We start from the raw sequence: 20848 nt of genomic DNA, 5'->3' as shown, positions 1-20848 counted from the left end.
CTGAATGGCCAGTGGCCCTGGGCTGCATGATGTTGGTAGTGTGCCCCCCCATCCCTCCAGGCTGGCATCTGAGGTTACCGTTTTCTGAGGAATTGGAACTATATGCTTGCATCTCGTCAGACTGCAGGGACGAGTCCACCACTACAAGGATTGTTTGACCTCCTCCGAGATGTAGATCGGTTGGGTCATGGATGAGCCGTCCCATTGAGGCTGAAAGGAAGTTTGAAGGGGTCTCGTGTTTCATTGGGCCCACTGGACCATAGAAATGGTCGCAGACAGAGAGCCTAGAAGACTGAGACATGCTCTGGCCAGCAGGGATGTTGCTGAGAATGCTCTTCTCACCCTCTGAATCAGTAGGGAAATCTTCTCTACCGGTAGTTCCACCGTGTTTGTCCGGGTATCCAACTCCGCACCCAAGAAGATCATCTTCTGGGTGGGATGAGCATTGCTTTTCTTCCAGTTTATCAACCAGCCCAGTCCTTGTAAAATGGCAACTAGGACCTCTGGATGTTGGATAAGGGACTCCTGGCTGCTTGAAAGGAGGAGGATGTCATCCAGGTAGTGATGGACTCTCAATCCCCTCTCCCTTAAGAACGCTATCACTGGTAGCAGGACCTTCGTGAAGGTTCTGGGGGCAGTAGAGATCCCGAACAGGAGATTCTGAAACTGGAAGTGGCCCTGATTCACCGAGAACCAAAGGAACTTCTGAAAGGCGACATGGATCAGGACGTGAAGATAGGCGTCCTGGAGGTCTATGGAAAGCATCTAATCTCCCAGATTTATGGCTTGGAGGATCGATTGTAAACTCTCCATCTTGAATGTCTCCACTTGAATGGAGCAATTGAGGTTTTTCAGATCTAAGACTGGGCGAAGGTCCCCTGATTTATTCTTGACCAGAAACAATGGGGAGTAGAATTCCCGTCCCCTCTGTGATGTAGGTACTTCTATTATTGCTTTCTTCTGGAGAAGCTCTTGAGCGTAACTGGTCAGCAGAAACCATTTTTTCGCTGATGGTGGAAGCCTGGTTGGACAAAAATTATCCCCTGGGGGACGTCTTCTGAAAGACCATCTGTGCCCGAAACAGACAGTAGCCACTGACCATGGGTCCTTTATTGCTTCTGCCCAAGCCAGCTTGAATTTTGAAAGCCTTGCCCCCACTACTGCTGGCTGGGCGGGTGCACCTTCAAAAAGACTTTTGGTCACCGGAAGCGGGAGTCTTGGGTTTCTAGAATTTCATAAAAGATGTTTGGGGTTTCTTCCAGCTCCTCCTGTATTCTTTCCCCGGCCTATAAGCTTTTGCATTCCTGTATCTGTCTGGCAGATTACCCCTAAAGGGAGGAGGTCTCTGCTGCTTCGGTTTCCTGTCTGATGGTATCAGTCCCGATTTCCCACCAGTCACTTTTGAAATTGCTGAATCCAGCTTTGCACCAAAAAGATTCTCGCCGTCATATAGAATGTGGCATCAATAGGATTTAGAGACAGGATCCGCCGACCAGGGTTTCAGCCACAGTGCCTGCCTGGCCATTACAGATGCCAACACAGCCCTTGATGCCGATTTAATCGCATCCACCGATGCCTCTGCCACAAAGACCCCCTGCGAGACTTAGCTCCTGTAGAGCCTTTACTATGCTCTCCTGATCTGTGCCTTCTGAGACCAACTTCTCGGTATTCGCCGACCAGCTGGAGATGGCCCTGCCTACAGCTGCAAGTGCCACTGCCGGTCTGCAAGTGCCTCCTACCGCTAGGTAGGACCTTTACATATCCGATGTCAATCCTTCTATCCAGAACATCCCTGAATGTCACAGCGTCCTCAATCAGCAGTGTCACATGCCTGGCTAATCACATGAGAGATGCGTCCACAATAGGAGGAGAGACGAGAGGACTCACTTTAGGCCCTTTCAGGGGATATCATTTGGTAAGCCTGTTATTCAGGCTCGATTTTTTTCAAAGGGCCTTGCCATTCTTCCTTAATTAAATCGTCCAATTCTTCAATGAACGGAAAAGCCTCTGAATCCCTTTTGAGGTTCGAGAAGTATTTCTTCCATTTCGGTTGAGCCTCCTTGGGTTCCTCCCAGCCAATCGCCTCTTTAACCAATTTGACGAATGGTTCTATTAATGAAAAAATTGAAACCGCCAGACGCATCCAACCCCTCATTGTCAGACGGGGATTCCTGCTCTCTTGATGTACTGGGGGGAGCAGGTGAGGCACTTTGCGTCGACAACTCTGTCTCCGGAGTAAGTATCTGTGGAGCTACAGGCTCTTTAGACTATGGTTCTCTTTCCTTAGTAGCTTCCTCGAAGCACCTACAGCAGGCCAGTTTGTCGGGGAGAACTGCGGCCCCACATATCCAGCATGCATTTCTGGAGGGTCGCACTGTGGATCGCTGTCTATGCACAGGAGATCTAGTATGGTAGGTGCAGCTGTGTCTAGAATATGATCTGGAGCGACTTCTCCTGCGACTCCCTCTATCGCCTGAGCGACTTCTCCTGTGACTTGAGCGGCTCCGTCTGTGGCCAGAATGGCTTCTCCTGCGTGAGGTCTCTCTGTGCCTTGATTCAGATGATTTTGAGAACCTGGTAGGGCTAACCATTTAGGCAGCGTTAGGATTTCTCTCTTTTTTAATCTTCACTACTTACCAAGGTAAATCCTCCCCCCTTACCTAATGGGCTGACGGTGATCTGCTAGGGCAGTGGTCTCCATGGAAAGGAAATAAGGCAAGCCTAAAGAGATACATGGTGTCAAAAATGTGTATAGGGAATGCAGGGAGGAAAGAGCACAGCAGACAGGCAGTAAACATTAGTATAGTAACAGGTGTCCACTCACCTAAGCAGGATGGATGAAAGTTTTGTAAGGAAGGTCAGAATACTGGCAATCCAGAGTCTAGGTATAAGTACACAGACAAATTCAATGAAATCCCTTTTAAATCTGAAGGCGGGCGCGCATCGGGGAAGTTCTGTGTTGGCCGTGTCCCTCGGACACAGCCAATCACAGATCGTGCTAAATGACCAATCACAGCGGCCATTTAGCACTCGATCGGCCTGTCGAATGAGAGGTGATCTCATATGTAAACATATGAGATCATCTCTTATCGCCGGCTCCCCTCCTCACACAGACAGCGTGTGAGGAGGGAGAGCTTCCATGCTGCAGCTGCGGCGTCAGTGAGAACACACAGTAAAACACACACACACAGAGTAAAACACACACACAGTAAAACACACACACAGTGAATCACACACACACACATGCCCACCTGTCCCCAGTGCCACCTATCAGTGCCATCTATCCCCAGTGCAACCTGTCCCTAGTGCCTCCTATCAGTGCCATCTGTTCCCAGTGCCACCTGTTAGTGCCATGTGTCCCCAGTGCCACCTATCAATGCCACCTGTCCCCAGTGCCACCTATCAGTGTCATCTGTCCCCAGTACTACCTGTCCCCAGTGCCACCTATCTGTGCCACCTGTCCCCAGTGCCACCTATCTGTGCCACCTGTCCCCAGTGCCACGTGCCACCTGTCCCCAGTGCCACCTGTCCCCAGCGCCACGTGTCCCTAGTGCCACATGTCCCCAGTGCCACCTGTCAGTGTCACGTGTCATCAGTGCCTGGTATCAGTGCCACCTGTCAGTGTCACGTGTCATCAGTGCCACGTATTAGTGCCATCTGTCATCAGTGTCAGGTGTCATCAGTGCCACGTATTAGTGCCATCTGTCATCAGTGCCACATCAGTGTCACGTGTCATCAGTGCCACATATTAGTTCCATCTGTCATTCGTGTCAAGTGTCATCAGTGCCACGTATTAGTGCCATCAGTGTCACGTGCCATCAGTGCCATCTGCCATCAGTGCCACGTCAGTGTCACGTGTCATTGTCCTGGTGCTCCAGGGCCTTCAAAAGTGTAATAGGTAGTCAACAAGTTAGATGTGTAATTTATTCTCCTAGAACACGTGACAGTGCTCCCTGCATGTTGGGCCTCTCTATGTGGCTAGACTGTGGAAAAGTCCCACACATGTGATATCGTAATACTCAGGAAGAGTAGCAGAATGTATTTTGGGGAATTATTTGTGGTATACAAATAAATAAATAGATGCGGCGCTACCTAAATATACATAAATAATGAATATAACTAATATGTCCAAATAGGACTAAAGTGCAAATGGGATACTAACCCACTATAATATAAATAATGAATTTACAAATAAAATATATATTATGCAAACTTCAGTGCCTCTTATGTGCACCACCTATTTCCCCCAGCCTCTCACCTCCAATATATGGCAAAGAAACTCTGTATGCAATCAGAAATGCCGAGTGTATTCCTGTGCTTTCTTTCATGTAAGTGCGGATAGCTTTTATTTAATAAATTGTTACTTGTTACTACACATGAAAGCCCCCTTGTGTTCTTCCATTCCATATTTACTGGATACCTTGGAGAAATTGGGAGGATGCTAACTGCTTATATACAGCGATACACTAAACAGCGGTAGAACATTGAGACTGGATGAATAAGAATTCAGCAGCATTTCTGATTGCATACAGAGTTTCTTTGCCATATATTGGAGGTGAGAGGCTGGGGGAAATAGGTGGTGCACATAAGAGGCACTGAAGTTTGCAGTGGACTGTCACCTCTGGAAATCACTTTACAATTTTCTGCATGGACTTTGTTTTTTATTAGCTCATAATTATCTGTGCATGTTTTTGTGGACAATCACTTGCTAATATTGCATTTTTGCACACAATCACTGGATTGGTTTATATATGTTCTCACTTATTCACTTATATTTTGAATCTTTTTATGTACTTGGAATATTTATGTAGGTTCTCATTTATTGCATAATATATATTTTATTTGTAAATTCATTATTTATATTATAGTGGGTTAGTATCCCATTTGCACTTTAGTCCTATTTGGACATATTAGTTATATTCATTATTTATGTATATTTAGGTAGCGCCGCATCTATTTATTTATTTTATTCACAACTTTTGGTGTTGAGATCACCGTTTTTTTGCTGGCTGCTTCCTGTGTATATTATATTAATTTATTTATCTAGTCGTATAGTTAACTACTAGGTGTAGCGCATTAGTATTTTTAAAACATTTGTGGTATACACATGCCATGTGAGAGAAATAACCTATTACAATGACAATTTTGTGGGAAAAAAATAAAAAACAAAAAAATCTTCATTTTGCAAAGAATTGTGGGAGAAATGACAACACCAAAAACCACACTATGCCTCTTACTTAATACCTTGGAATGTCTACTTTCCAAAAAGGGGTCATTTGGGGGGTATTTGCACTTTTCTGGCTTGTTCGGGTCACAAGAAATGAGATAGGCCACCAGTACATCAGATGTGATCAATTTTGTATGATTCGTGCCATAGTTTTTAGACTCTCTAACTTTCACAAAGACCAAATAATATCCACTAATTTGGGTTATTTTTACCAAAGATATGTAGCAGTATAAATTGTGGCCAAAATTTATGAAGACAAATTAATAATTTGGATAATTTTATCACAGAAACAAAGAAAAATTCGTTTTTGTTTTCAAAATTTTAGTTTTTTTTCATTTATAGCGCAAAAAATAAAAAACCCAGAGGTGATCAAATACCACCAAAAGAAAGCTCTATTTGTGGGAAAAAACTAACAAAAAATTTATTTGGGTTTTTTTTTTTTAGAAAAATATGTAGATGTTTACATGAGAAGTGTTAGAATTGACCTGGTGCTGAAGTAGTTAAATAATTCTACTAAATGAATACTATGTTGATTAAACCATTAGGCCCCTTTCACACGGGGCGGATCAGTAATGATCCGCCCCGTGATGATCCGCTCGCTCAGCGGGGATCGCTCCGTTGTCCCCGCTGAGCCGGCTGCGGACAGGGCGGTCTCCGCACACTGTGCGGGGACCGCCCTGTCAGCTCTCCGCTCTCCTCTATGGGGATCGGACGAGCACGGACCGTGTGTCCGTGTTCATCCGATCCGCTCTGCAGACGGACAGAAAAATAGGATTTTCCTTCGTCTGCAGAATCGGACATTTGCGGAGGCGGACAATAGCGGGTGTCTGCGGATGCTCATCCGCAGACACCCGCTATCCCATAGGGATGAATGGATGTCTGTATTTCATCCGCAAACGGATGGATGAAATACGGACATACCATCAGCATGTGTGAAAGGGGCCTTACTACATAACCAAAATGTTAGTAAAATGTACAAAAAAAGTATTTGTTTTATTATTTTACTACAAACTTCTTCAAACGTAGTAAATAAAGTGTGAATGAACTCTCTTATTACTGTGACCGAGAACAAACAAACACAATTCAGTCACATGACGAATGTCAGGGCCAGCGTGATGACGTAGCATGGCTGCTTTTGATTTGTCCCGCGTCTCGTCGCCTGCGAAGTGACGTAAGGGGGAGGCGGTGCTTGGCGAATCGTGCTGGTGAGCGCGGTAAGATGTCTCGCAGGGCAGTGTTGTGGGTGATGCCTGCAGGGAGTGTGTGTGTATATAAGATTGCGGGGTGCACAGTGAGTGTGCGCAGTACCTGGGTCACGTGGGTGCAGTGTAACGAGCTGCTCATGTGTGGTCGGGAGCAGTACTGAAGGGTGTACGACATGTGGTGTTCCCGAGCGGCCACTAGCTAATGAATAATGTGTTGGGGTTTGCACCAAGGTCACAGTGTAGGCGTAGAAGTGGGGCCCTGGCTAGTGCGGAGGGGATAGGTGTGTATGGTTTATGGCAGAAAACGCAGCAAAAGTACACAGCGGTGGGCGTGGCCTGTTTGCAGTTGGCGCTCTGGACGTGATGAGTGTGCGGTATAGAGACTCGGCCAGTTCTGTACTCGTATAATCCCAGGTATCCCACACTAATACTGGGGGTAGAGCTTCTCTGTGCTCCTCATGAAGAGATGTGTGGAAGGATTATGTATCGTCTTAAAGAGGAAGTAAACCCTAATGGGTTTTTTTCCCCCTGCAAAGTAAAAGCATAATAGGCTAGTTTGCATTGAATACTAGCCCATTATGTTGCACTTATTTGCAAATGAAGTCCCCACTGGTGGCCGTGTCCATCTTCACCCCTCTTCCTACCAGGGCCGTGGACTCCGGCTCTGTGACTGGCCGGAGTACCGTGACGTTACTCCTCTGCATGCGCGTGAGAGCCAGTGGTCATGGCACGGGACTTTTAAAAACGGCACGATCGTGCCCTTTCTTCGAGGCATGTCTGCCGATGGCGCAAGCATATATATGGTAAATATCTCCTAAACCGTGCAGGTTTAGATGATATTTCTAGTACCTACAGGTAAGCCGTATTATAGAACCACTTTAAGCTGGGGGTGTTTACATGCTGCAGGGGTGATGTCATCTTGTGTCTGCGGGAAAAAACTTCCCAACTTGTGATTGCTGACCAAACGCAACCTGTTAAAGTAATACCAACACCCCAAACAACGGGCGATGCACGATTGTTAATGACAATTGCCTTAAAGCAGAGTTCCATCCATTTAAAAGGCAGCAGCTACAAAAAAAGTGTAACTGCTGACTTTTAATCGGACACTCGCCTGTCCAACGATGCGGATGCACGTAGCCCCGCTTCTCTTCCCCTCCTGCGCGATGCTGGCATTCTAACTGGGCGCCCGGCTGTGGCTTCACATCCGGGCCAGTGCCAGGCTGTGAGTGGCCAGGCAATCTTCTGGGACCTGTGATAAGCCCCAGAAGATTGAAGGGGGGGGAGAGGTGATCTTCCTTAAGGTGCCAGGGGAGGAAGTAGGAGCCTCTAAAAACAGGGTACACGCTCCTCCCAAAAAAAAAAAATTACATGCCAAATGTGGCATGTCAGGAGATCACCAGCACTTAAAGCGGAAGTTCAGTTTTTGGGTGGAACTCAGCTTCAAAATAGGCAGTGAGGAGAGCAAGGGTACATATAGGCTTGCGATCTGCTGAACTTTTTAATTTTGTTTGGGTACAGCATTGCATGACCGCGAAATTGTCAAAGTGACGCAGTGCCGTATCACAAAAAATAGCCTGTTCATTAAGGGTGGGAAATCTTCCGGTCCTTCAGTAGCTAAATGCACTGTGAACACACATATCTGGTTGCTAAGCAGGGGGCCGACAAGCCAGCCACCACACCCTTAACAACCGATGAATCATCAACTGTCAGCGGGCTTCCCCGCTGAAAGTTGAATGTAAAAATAAATGAAATTGTGAAAAATAAAACAGCAGCATGGGGTTCCCCTACAGGTCTATACCAGGCCCTTCAGGTCTAGTATGGATTCAGAGGGGACCCCCCCTCTCCAAAATACAAAATGGCATGGGGTCCCCCTAAAATCCATACCAGACCCTTGTCGGAGCGAGTGCCCCCCCACCTGAACCATACCAGGTCACATGCCCTCTGCACCCCCCACCCCAAAGCACCTTGTCCCCCATGTTGAGGACAAGGGCCTCTTCCCGACAACCCTAGCCGGTGGTTGTCAGGGGTTTGCCAGTGGGGGGCTTATCAGAATCTTTAAGCCCCCATATCCTGGCCCGGACCCCCCCCCCCACCCTTCCTGCCCAGGACAATTTTTAGCTTTCAGCGCTGTCGCACTTTGACAATTGCCTGGTCATGCAACACTACCCAAACTAAATTGTTAGCTTTTTTCTTCCAACAAATAGAGCTTTGTTTTGGTGGTATTTCATCACCTCTGCGGTTAATTATTTTTGTGCTATATAAAACAAAAAAAGACTGACAATTTAAAGAAGCAAACAAAAAACAACTGGCATTATTGGCGGCACTGATGAGGAGCTGATAGGCATTACTGAGTGGCGCTTCGATGGGGCACTGAATGGCACTGTTGTGAGCACTGACATGTGTTTATTATGGGGACAGGCTGGCAGCTGATGGGCACCTTTTGATGGGGACTGTACTGATAATCAATGTGCTAATTATCAGCACAGACACCCCCCCCGCCCCCCCCCCCCCCCCCGACAGGGAGAGCCACTCCATTGTTGCATTGGCTGTGTGTTTTTGGGTCACTGTCATGCCACCCATTTTCAATGCTCTGGCTGAGGGAAAGATGTTCCCACCCCAGATTTGATGGTACATGGCCCCGTCCATTGTTCCTTTGATGCGGTGAAGTTGTCCTGTTCCTTTAGCAGAAAAACACCCCCAAAGCATTACATTTCCACCTGAATGTTTAGCAGTTGGAATGGTGTTCTTGGGGGTCATAGGCAGCAATCCTCTTCCTCCTAAACAGGGCAAGTTAAGCGGATGCCAAAGAGCTTGATTGTGGTCTCATCTGACCACAACACTTTCACCCAGTTCTCTTAATCATTCAGATGTTCATTAGCAAACTTCAGACATGCCTGTACATGTGCTTTCTTTAACCACCTCAATACAGTGCACTTACACCCCCTTCCTGACCAGACCAATTTTCAGCTTTCAGCTCTCTCACACTTTGAATGACAATTACTCAGTCATGCAACACTGTACCCATATGAAACTTGCGTGCTTTTTTCACACAAATAGAGCTTTCTTTTGGTGGTATTTAATCACTAGTGGGTTTTTATTTTTTGTGCTATTAATAAAAAATGCCGTAAATTTTGTGAAAAAAAAAAAAAGCCTTTTTCTTTGTTTCTGTCAAAAATTTTTGCAAATTAGTAATGTTTCTTCATAAATTTTGGCCAAAATTTATACTGCTACATATCTTTGGTAAAAATAACCTAAATTAGTCTAAATTATTTGGTCTTTGTGAAAGTTATAGAGTCTACAAACTATGGTGCCAATCACTGAAAATTGATCACATCTGATCAGGCCTTCAGTATATCAGGTGTATCTCATTTCTTGAGACACTAAGAGCCGGTTCACACAGCGGGCAATGCGAGGCGACACGACTCGCCTCGCTCTCGCAAGTCGCCCCCGTTCTGTACAATGGAACCGTTCTGAGAGGAGCGACTCGAGTCGCTCCGACTCAGAAAAAAGGTTCCTGTACTACTTTTGGGGCGACCTCGGGGCGACTTGCATTGACTTCTATACAGAAGTCATCTGCAAGTTGCTGCTGAGGTCGCGGCGAGGCAAGTCGGAGTCGCCTCGCCTCGCCTGCAGTGTGAACCGGCCCTAACAAGTCAGGAAAGTACAAATACCCCCTAAATGACCCCTTTTTACAAAGTAGACATTCCAAGGTATTAAGTAAGTATCATGATGATTTTTTTTTTAAATGTGGTTATTTATCCCACAATTCTTTGCAAAATGAAGATTTCTTTTTTAATTGTCATATTAACAGGTTATTTCTCTCACAGAGCATATGCATACAACAAATTACATCCCAAAGTACATTCTGCTACTCTTCCCGAGTATGACGACACCATACATATTTGAGACTTTTACACAGCCTGACCACATACAAAGGCCCAACATTGAAGAAGCATCTTCAGGCGTTTTACGAGCATAAATGACACATCTAATTTCTCAACCACATATTACACTTTTGAAGGCCCTGGAGTACCAGGACAATGGAATTGCCCCCAAAATGACCCCATTTTGGAAAGAGGACACCCCAACGTGTAATCTATGAGGCATAATGAGTCTTTTGAACGGTTCATTTTTTTTTCCAGAAGTTTTTGGAAAATGTGGGAAAAAATTAAAACACATTTTTTTTTTTTTTTTTACACAAAGTTATCCATTTATCAGATATTTCCAACACATAGCATGTACATAGCAAAGATGACACCCCAAAATACATTCTGCTACTCCTCCTGAGTATGGAGATACCACTTGTGTGAGACTTTTACACAGCCTGGCCGCATAAAAAGGCCCAACATTGAAGTAGCATCTTCAGGCGTTTTACGGGCATAAATGACACATCTCATTTCTCAACCATCTATTAAAATTTTGAAGGCCCTGGAGCACCAGGACAATGGAATTTCCCCCAAAATTACCCAATTTTGGAAAGCAAACACGTATAGTCTATGAGGCATAATGAGTCTTTTGAACGGTTCTTTTTTTTTTTTCGAGAAGTTTATGGAAAATGTGGGAAAAAATGAAAACGCATTTTTTTTTTTTTTTTACACAAAGTTGTCCATTTATCAGATATTTCCAACACATAGCATGTACATAGCAAAGATGACACCCCAAAATACATTCTGCTACTCCTCCTGAGTATGGCAATACCATGTGTGAAACTTTTACACAGCCTGGCCACATACAAATGCCCAACATCCAAGTAGCACCATCAGACGTTCTAGGAGCATAAATGACATATGGTTTCCTGGCAACTTATCATTTTTGAAGGCCCTTCATATTTCTAACACATAGCATGTACATACCAAGAATTACAATCCAAAATAAATTCTATTGTGGAAAGGGTAAAAAAAAAAAAAAAAAAAAAAAAAAAAAAAAGCATTACCTGTGCTTTTAGTAGTATCCACAGAGAGCACTGGTCCAGGCAGCAGGCAGGGATGTGCTTAGCGACAGCAATAGTAATTATCCAGGCAGCCAGCAGAAATATTTTCTATAGTCAGCACAGCAGTCCATAGAAATTGTCCAGGCAGAGACAGCCAGCACAGCCATAATATTGGTCCTGGTACACTGTTACCTGCAGACACTCGATATCGTACCGCTCTCCAGCCCTTCATAAACATACTGCCTCTTGCTACAGGTAATTATTTGCATAGTCCAGGTAGTGGTGTGGTCCGTTCATGCGGCAGGCAGAGGCATGGTGGCAGTAAGTCAGCAAGAGGCTGAGGGCTGCAATCAGGTAAGACCTGTGCACAGGGGAAGAGGCTTCGACCCACCCAAATCTCTATGAAGCCTCCGGACTCCAGACCCTAATCCGAAAACCGGAAAAAACAATAAAAATTGTTTCCTCCATTCGGGAAAAAGAAATTCTGGTGCCCCTCACATATGTGAGACCCCTGTGTACTAAAGTAGCAGGGCAACAGATCAGTCCAAGCGGTAGGCAAAAGCATAGTCCATAAAACAGGCCAGGGTCAGATGACGTGCAAGCAGTCCAAGCGGTAGGCATAAAGCGTAGTTGATAAAACAGGCCAGGGTCAGTTCACGTGGAAGCAATCCAAAATGTGGGAAAAAATGAAAACTTTTTTTTTTTTTTTTTACACAAAGTTGTCCATTTATCAGATATTTCCAACATATAGCATGTACATAGCAAAGATGACACATCAAAATACATTTTGCTACTCCTGAGTATGGCAATACCATGTGTGAAACTTTTACACAGCCTGGCCACATACAAAGGGCCAACATCCAAATTGGGTGATGTCGTAGTCTGAAAAAAAACAATTACTAATATCTTAAAAATAAAAGCAGCACAAATGTAAATTTTTGTGGCACTAAACAAACACATGTATATATGAGGGCTCCTGCGCTATATGTAAAAAAATTAAAAGGCACAGTTCTATTCCAATAGGTGCAGCAAACACTTTATGAGTTGGCTCTCATTAAAAATAAATAGAATAAAAAGGGTGTTGCGCGTCCTAAAATAAAACTCAGCAGCTACTAAATACTCCATCTATATCTTAAAAGTGTCAAAGATATGATAGTGTGAATAATAATTAAAAACAAAGTGCAAACGTGCTTAATAATATCAGGAAAAAAAGAACAAAGTGCATCTGTGCATAGCATATCAAAAATATTAAAAAACTTAAAAATAATATGCAAGTAATTCAAATATCAGCGACAGTGGTGCTGTGATAAAACATATAATATAGAGTAATAAAGTGCATACAGCGAAAAAATATAAAGAATCCAAAAAAAAACAATTGGGTTTAATCAGAGTGACCCATACATAGTCCAATCGTGAATATTAAGGTGAAATATCACAACCAAATAAGGACGCGCAACACCCTTTTTATTCTACTAAAGAAACACACTTGAGTTTTTAGTTGTGCTGATTGTAGGGGGGCCAGCTTTGCTGAGCAGGGGATCTGCTCTGTACTTTACTTGAATCATGAAAATGGTGGATTAAGATCTTGTGGGGGGGGGGGGGGGGGGATCGAGATTGCGATCTATTAACGATTAATCGTGCAGGTTTGGATTGTACCTATTCAACACAAAAAGTGTCAAAAGGAAATAAAACCGCACAGTTTTGACAAATCCTTTATTAACCACTTGCCGCCCGCCCACTGAACCGCGATGCATCACGATTACCGACGAGCTCCCACTTCCGCTTGGGCCGCCTAGTCTCTTTTTAAACAAACTGAAAAATACTGAACCTCCCCCGTCAAACGCAGCCACCTGTGCCCATCAAATGCAGCCAGCGTGAGGTGTAAGTAGAGTACAAACCCATTTGTACTCTACTTGCTGTTACATTGCATGATGTGCCCCGCTGTATTTATTAAAAAACGAATGTACTTTTTTTAAAAATGTGTCACTATACCGCATTTTACAGTAAATACATCCCGATCATAGGCCGTGCCCGGTGTTGTGACGAGAATGGTTTCCCCGTCAAAATCTGTTCCCCCCTGGCTCTCGGCTCAGATCGGAACTATATGGAAGGAGTAATAATATTGTACCATATATATGTGCCTTGCGAAAGTATTCGGCCCCCTTGAACTTTTCAACCTTTTGCCGAATTTCAGGCTTCAAACATAAAGATGAAAATGTATTTTTTGTGAAGAATCACCAACAAGTGGGACACAATTGTGAAGTGGAACGAAATCTATTGGATTTTTGAAACTTTTTTAACTAATAAAAAAATGAAAAGTGGGGCGTGCAAAATTATTCGGCCCCCTTGCGTTAATACTTTGTAGAGCCACCTTTTGCTGCGATTACAGCTGCAAGTCGCTTGGGGTATGTCTTTATCAGTTTTGCACATCGAGAGACTGAAATTCTTGCCCATTCTTCCTTGCAAAACAGCTCGAGCTCAGTGAGGTTGGATAGAGAGCGTTTGTGAACAGCAGTTTTCAGCTCTTTCCACAGATTCTCGATTGGATTCAGGTCTGGACTTTGACTTGACCAACACCTGGATACGTTTATTTGTGAACCATTCCTTTGTAGATTTTGCTGTATGTTTGGGATCATTGTCTTGTTGGAAGATAAATCTCCATCCCAGTTTCAGGTCTTTTGCAGACTCCAACGGGTTTTCATCCAGAATGGTCCTGTATTTGGCTGCATCCATCTTCCCCTCAATTTTAACCATCTTCCCTGTCCCTGTTGAAGAAAAGCAGGCCCAAACCATGATGCTGCCAGCACCATGTTTGACAGTGGGGATGGTGTGTTGAGGGTGATGAGCTGTGTTGCTTTTACGCCAAACATCGTTTTGCATTGTGGGAAAAAAGTTCGATTTTTGGTTTCATCTGACCAGAGCACCTTCTTCCACATGTTTGGCAAACTTTAGATGAGACTTTTTATGGATATCTTTGAGAAATGGCTTTCTTCTTGCCACTCTTCCATAAAGGCCAGATTTGTGCAGTGTACGACTGATTGTTGTCTGGACAGACTCTCCCACCTCAGCTGTAGTTCTCTGCAGTTCATCCAGAGTGATCATGGGCCTCTTGGCTGCATCTCTGATCAGTCTTCTTGTCTGAGCTGAAAGTTTAGAGGGACGGCCAGGTCTTGGTAGATTTGCAGTTGTCTGATACTCCTTCCATTTCAAAATGATCGCTTGCACAGTGCTCCTTGGGATGTTTAAAGCTTGGGAAATCTTTTTGTATCCAAATCCGGCTTTAAACTTCTCCACAACAGTATTACGGACCTGCCTGGTGTGTTCCTTGGTCTTCATGATGCTCTCTGCTCTTTCAACAGAACCCTGAGACTATCACAGAGCAGGTGCATTTATACAGAGACTTGATTACACACAGGTGGATTCTATTTATCACCTTCACAAAAAATTAAAATTGTATATCTTTATGTTTGAAGCCTGAAATATGGCAAAAGGTTGAAAATTTCAAGGGTGCCGAATACTTTTGCAAGGCACTGTACATAATAAATATATATATATATATATATATATATATATATATATATATATATATATATATATATATGTATGTATATATAATATATAATTTTTTTTTAGACTAATAATATTGTACAGGGGACTGTGGAAATGTGATTTGCATTTGGGGTAGAGGAGGAGATGGAGCTGCAGTGCAGAGGGCTGGACAGGCGGAGTTTCTGTCTGAGCCGAGAGCCAGGGGGAACATATTTTGACGTGGAAACTATTCTCGGCACAACACCGGCTCGCCTCTCTCCTCTCTCGAGTCCTGACGTCAGCGGGGAATTCTCAGCCCTGCCCGCTGACTATAGTTATCATATCAGAAGAGAGGTCGGGGGGGGGGGGGCTAAGAATTCCCTGCTGACGTCAGGACTCGAGAGACGTGAGAGGAAAGAGGAGGGAGGCGACAGGCGGGCCGGACTCAGCACGGCACATGATCGGGATGTATTTACTGTGAATTTCGGGAATCAAGTGACACATTTTTTTATTTTTTTTATGCATATACAGCAGGGCACATCATTCACTGCAAGTCGCCATTTATTTAAAAAAAAAAAAGTCATTTTAAAACTTTGCTCGGAGTGCTTTCCTGGGAGGGGCGGGGCAAGTTTTTATGACGTCGCCCGCAATCGATTTTCCGGTCCGTATGCATCGATGCCGAATCGGGGACACCCGAATCCCGATGCAACGATTAATTTCAGCACCCCTACCATCAATGCCATCTATCAGTGCCGCCTATCTTTGCCCGTTGCCACCCATAAGTGCTGCATATTTGTGTTGCATCATCAGCACCCATCAGTGAAGGAGAAAAATTACTTATTTACAAAATTTACTGACAGAAACTAAGAACAACTTTTTTTTTTTATTATTTTATTTTTTGTTTGGCCTGCGCAGGAAGGGGGTGTAAGTTCCCTGTATTGAGTTGGTTAAAAAGAAAAAGTCCCTCAAATTAGATCCAACGTCAATCACTGTAATTGACTCTGCAATCGACTGTAATATCTACAATCTCCCCCACTATAATATCCACGTCATCTCCCCCAATGTAATTTTGGCTGAGTATGGTTGGGTATTGGCAGGGTATTGCAGAGTATTGTCAGGGCAGGGAATTGCAGGGATGGCTGTGACTGCACTTGTCACAGAGCAGCGCTGTGGGCTCTACAGATGCAGCCCACAGCGCTGCTGCCATCCGATTTCTCCCCTCCACTGTACAGATCAGTACAGAGAGGGTAACCGGCGTCGGCATGATGCCGGTTTGTTTACAGGTGATCGCTCCGTCATTTGACGGAGCGATCACATTGTAAACGCCGACAGGTGCACCAAGATGGCCGCCGCTCCGGAACTAGGCCGAAGCCACGGCCTTTTCTAAGGCCAAGATCTTTTTTTTTTAAATCTACTTTGGGGACCTTTTTTTTTTTTTTTTTTTAATAAAGGAATGGCTAAAAATGTTTTTTTTTTTGGCCCCTTGTTGAAGGGTTTTGTTTCGGGGTGGGGGGGTCGCTCACCCGTCCCCTCCCTTTTCTAACCTGCTGTGCTGCATGCTCGGTATAAGGGTCTGGAATGAATTTTGGGGAGGATCTGCTATTTTTTTTCTTTAACTTTGGCGTGGGGTTCCCCTTAATATCCAGACCAGCAGGGCCTGATATGTTGTTTTTTCTTTAGAGTTTGTAATTGCTGGCATGTTTTCTTAACATTCAGTTGTCGGCAGGGAGCAACTTTTTTAAGAAGGAACAAATAGTTTTCTTCTAGTTTTAAAAAGTTCTCTTTTCCTAGCAAGATTCTAAGTTGTGGCACAAATGTCCCAGATTAGATGCGACCCTGTCCCCTTCTAAAAGCAAACACTTCTCATTTGAGGATATGGGGGTACTAAAGGACCCAGTGGAAAGGAGAAGGAATTTATTTATAAAATAAAGCATGGGAGACAGGTGTAGCCCCATAGCATGTCCTCTGTTTAGAACAGCTAAAATCTCAATTGGAATCAGGAATGCTGAGGAAAAAATTCTGGAATATTCTGGGTATTTTTTTGAGCAGTAGTGGCTTGCAACAAAAGTAAAGGTCCAGGTCAATCCACATAATACCCATTCCAAAAGTCCTTACATTAAGGTGCTTGCCCATCTTGCGACTGAGAGACATACAGTCGGACTGCCCGCACTCTGTAGTCAAGACACTCCACAAATCTTTGAGGAACCACTTATTCAGAACGTTATGAATAAGTACCTCTTAGCGTGAAATATTTCAACAGATCTCCCTTGGATTCTGGTGCGCTGTGATGGTTTTACTCAGATTTTTGGTATAATAAACATTTTTGGAAGGTCCGGACTACAGTGTGTGGCCATACACTTGTCCTATTAAAACAATGGCCTTGGAGGTGGTGTCTCCATAAATGCCTGGAATGGAGCAATTTATCAGTGACCTGCACATGTGTTGTGCCATTCGCTTTCAAAACAAATTTGTGCAGTTAGTAGTAAGCAGACTGTAATAATGGCTGTTTTGGATAAGTGTACCGATCTAGCTGCAGAAATGGGGGTTATTGTCTATAGCCTTGCCCAACACATGGCAACTAGTTTGCAGGATGCCAGACATCAAACATGACATGCTGTCCAGGCCACTGCAAATATAGATCTCTGGTCTGTATTTTCATTGGAAAAATTTAATGAGGAGGACAGGAAAGGGGGGAATAGAGGGTGCCATCAAAGTATATTTTGCCTTTCAATGATACTATAAATGCATGCATGCATGTAACGTCTAAATTTAAGTTTGCACCAAATGTTTTACATTTCTTTTTTTTTTTATTATTATTTAGATGCTAGCAGATTTGTGATATTGCTGGTGACAAGAAATAATGGAGATCCTAGAAAATCAGCTGGACTGTACTCGCTGCAGTTTTCATGGAAGTGACTTCAAGAGTACACAAATTCACATGGGAACCATTCATCCAGAATTCTGCGAGGAAATTGATACTGGTGGCTTAGGAAAACTAGTTTTTTACCAGAAAAGTGCACGATTGTTCCATTGCCATCGATGCTTTTTCACAAGCAAGTTGTTTGCCAATGTTTATTATCATATATTAAGTCAGCATGCAGTGCCAGACAAATGGCGCAAGGAAACCAAGCCTATTGTTGAGCCCAAGTCAGAACCAGCTTCAGAAGTAGACTCTGAGAAGAATGACTCGGAAAGTTTGGAAAGTGAAGATGATAAGTATGTGGATGAGCAAGATCGAAACAAGACAAATGAAGCTGTAAAGAGTGAAGAGAATGATACACTTACATCTTGGCCAGAGAAAGCACCAACTCAGGATTACCCAGATAACTCTGACAGTGATTTTAAAAGCAGCAGCATAGAGAAGGTTAGCGAGATGTCTGCAGAGACTAAAGATAAGGAGTCCTTTAGTGAGCCTGATTTACCAGAGTCTGAATCCAGCAATACTAGCAGTAGTCTAAAAAAAACAAGCTCCGTAAGGGCTAAAGTTGGCATTGAATTTTCGGATGATGCAGCATCTTCTCTATCAAAAGACATACCAGAATTTTCTGATGATGACGATGAACCTGCTTTACCAGGTGGCATACCACATTTTTCAGAAGATGAGGAAACTGCACCTCAGGCAAAGGAGGCTGAGTCCTCTTCAGAAGATGACCTTATACCTGACCATGCAAGAGGGATTGAGGATATTTCTGAGGATGAGATGCCACCTGAAGAAAAGCCTACAGATAACATGTCTGAAGATGAAGCTGCTCCTGTTCCATCAAAGGATCTCCAAAATTCTTCTGAGGAGGAAGAAAATGCATCTGCCACGGGAAAAGAAATGGACTTTTCTGAGGATAATGAAGAGGATGCTCCAGCTCCATCAAAAGAAATAATGGATTTTTCAGAAGAGGATGACGAAGAGTCCACTATTATACCTAAGAATGCTATGGACTTTTCAGATGAAGAAGAAACTGCAAATGCAGCAAAAAATATCATGGAGTTTTCAGAAGGGGAGGAAACCACAAATGTATCAAAACATGTAATGGAATTTTCTGAAGAAGGAACATCAGGTTTGTCAAAAGACATTATGGAGTTTTCAGAAGAAGATGACATCCCAGCAATTTCAAAGGGTATTATGGAGTTTTCTGATGAGGAGGAAGCTTATTCTCCTTCTAAAGATATGCCTAAATATTTGGAGGGCAATACAACTCCTACTCAGGTAAAAGACCCTGAGTATACAGATGATCCTCCTACTTCAGTATTAAAAGGTTCATCCCCATTTTCAGAAGATGATGAAATTCCTGATGAGAGCACACCTATTGAGCAGAAGGACTTTGCAGGTACCTCTACAAATATAAATATTCCTGCACGCTTGCCTGGAGTTCCGCATTTTTCAGAGTACAAAGCTACACCATGGTCTAAGGATAGACTTGAAACTATAAACACCACAGACATTTCTCTAACTGTTCATGAAACCATTGATGCATCAGATGATAAAGATGGTTTTGGTAAAGATGAAGAAATATTGAAACATGTTAAACGTGTAAAGGGCAGGTTTCATTGCTTGCTATGTGATTGCCGACCTTTGAAAAGGGGGCCCATTCTACACCATCTGATTACCAGACATAATATGCCAAGTCCATTTATATGCAAAACCTGCGGGAAAACATTTGTAATGGAGACACACTTGAAGAACCATCTTGCATCTCACACTAAAGGCTTATATAAATGTCACAGATGTAATTTTCAGACTGACCATCCAAGGGGTTTCAAAAAACATCAAACACACTGTGACAATCGCCACAAAGAAGAGGCCGTTAAACCGGTTGAAGACGTTAAACCGGTTGAAGACGTTAAACCGGTTGATGAAGTTAAACCGGTTGATGACGCTAAACCGGTTGACGACGTTAAACCGGTTGACGCCATTACACCGCTTGATGCCATTAAACCACTAGACTTCAATGACATTCACGAGGATGACAATGAGGAAGATTGACTGTAACCTATAACTGACAGAACTCTTTTGATGTAAAAAAAAAAAACTGTGTGAGTTCAAATGGAAGCTGCCATTTTATGACTCCTAGGCTGCATGCTAATTCTGAGGTCCAAACTTTTACCTAAATAGTCTTACTTCTAGTGACAATACTGGCAGGGAGCAGCACAGGCTGAGTATGAACACTTCATAGATATTTGGCTTAACCACAATTCATCTATTCTACACTAGAAACTATAGCTGTATAGTGAATTGTAGGTTAATTGTTTTTTTAGAAAATGTCAAATGGCAGTGATCTAATGCTAAGAAAAGTGTTTGGTTTTGCATTTCTGAGGCATTTTTATTTTGTCTTTTTTTTTTTTTTGTGCTGTTGACCCAGCTGGTAAAGTGCCACTGAAAATAAAAAGGCTTCTATCTTTGTGTTGATGACAATTTTAAGCATTGTGAACATCATCAACTCAAAGCAGTTGTGTAAATAGTGCTGCAGCTCCTAGGCATAGTCTGTATATTGTATTCTGCTTTTCTAGTGCATTATGTTACTGTGTGTGCATTGTTTTGTTTTTCTACAGTACTAATGTGGTTTTGGAAAAATGACTAACTTATGTACTGCTGTTTGTGATATTGTGCAAGAACTGTGATCGTGACAATATCTTAAAGTTGTGTTTATTTAATTTAGTCATTTGTGTTGGACTTTACTTCTTAACTTCTACATTTAAATTGATTGTAAAGGTGTTTTTTTTTTACCTCATGTGCAAGAGTTTTGCACAGAGCGGCCTCGATCCTCCTTTTCTGGGGTCCCAGCGGCGCTCCTCTTCCTCTTTTTGAGTGCCTCCACAGAGAGCCAACCAATTTCCAAGGGGGCACACTTGCGGGCTTGCTCCCGACTCCTGCTGCAGGAGGACTCGGCCCCGCCCTGACTCCTGTGTCACTCAATTTGATTGACAGCTGCTGTCCATCTATCCAATGAGGACCCGAGGCAGTGA

The 20848-nt window shown here is 43.5% G+C and overlaps 1 protein-coding gene across 2 annotated transcripts; it reads left to right on the top strand.

The window, feature by feature from the left end:
* Window positions 1-6380: 6380 nt before the first annotated feature.
* CHAMP1 (chromosome alignment maintaining phosphoprotein 1) lies at window positions 6381-20540 on the top strand. Of its 2 annotated transcripts, none has more exons than XM_077482689.1 (2): window positions 6381-6441; window positions 17712-20540. In XM_077482689.1, exon 2 carries the CDS (start codon window positions 17751-17753, stop codon window positions 19866-19868), a length of 2118 nt encoding a protein of 705 aa, XP_077338815.1. In that variant the 5' UTR covers window positions 6381-6441; window positions 17712-17750; the 3' UTR covers window positions 19869-20540. The 2 variants fall into 2 exon arrangements, with proteins under 2 accessions (XP_077338815.1, XP_077338816.1); XM_077482690.1 differs by having other exon boundaries at window positions 6414-6432.
* The last annotated feature ends 308 nt before the right edge of the window (window positions 20541-20848 follow it).

The sequence above is a fragment of the Lithobates pipiens genome, unplaced genomic scaffold (genome assembly GCF_037356315.1).
Source record: "Lithobates pipiens isolate NorthernLeopardFrog02 unplaced genomic scaffold, aLitPip1_a1.2 Scaffold_16, whole genome shotgun sequence".
Taxonomy (NCBI): Eukaryota; Metazoa; Chordata; class Amphibia; order Anura; family Ranidae; genus Lithobates; species Lithobates pipiens.
Note: the sequence above shows the minus strand (reverse complement) of the source record. Positions and strands in the feature narration are given on the sequence as shown.

Bases quoted from the DNA above. Each gene is read 5' to 3' on its own strand.
- CHAMP1 (XM_077482689.1), top strand. From the start codon at position 17,751: ATGGAGATCCTAGAAAATCAGCTGGACTGTACTCGCTGCAGTTTTCAT.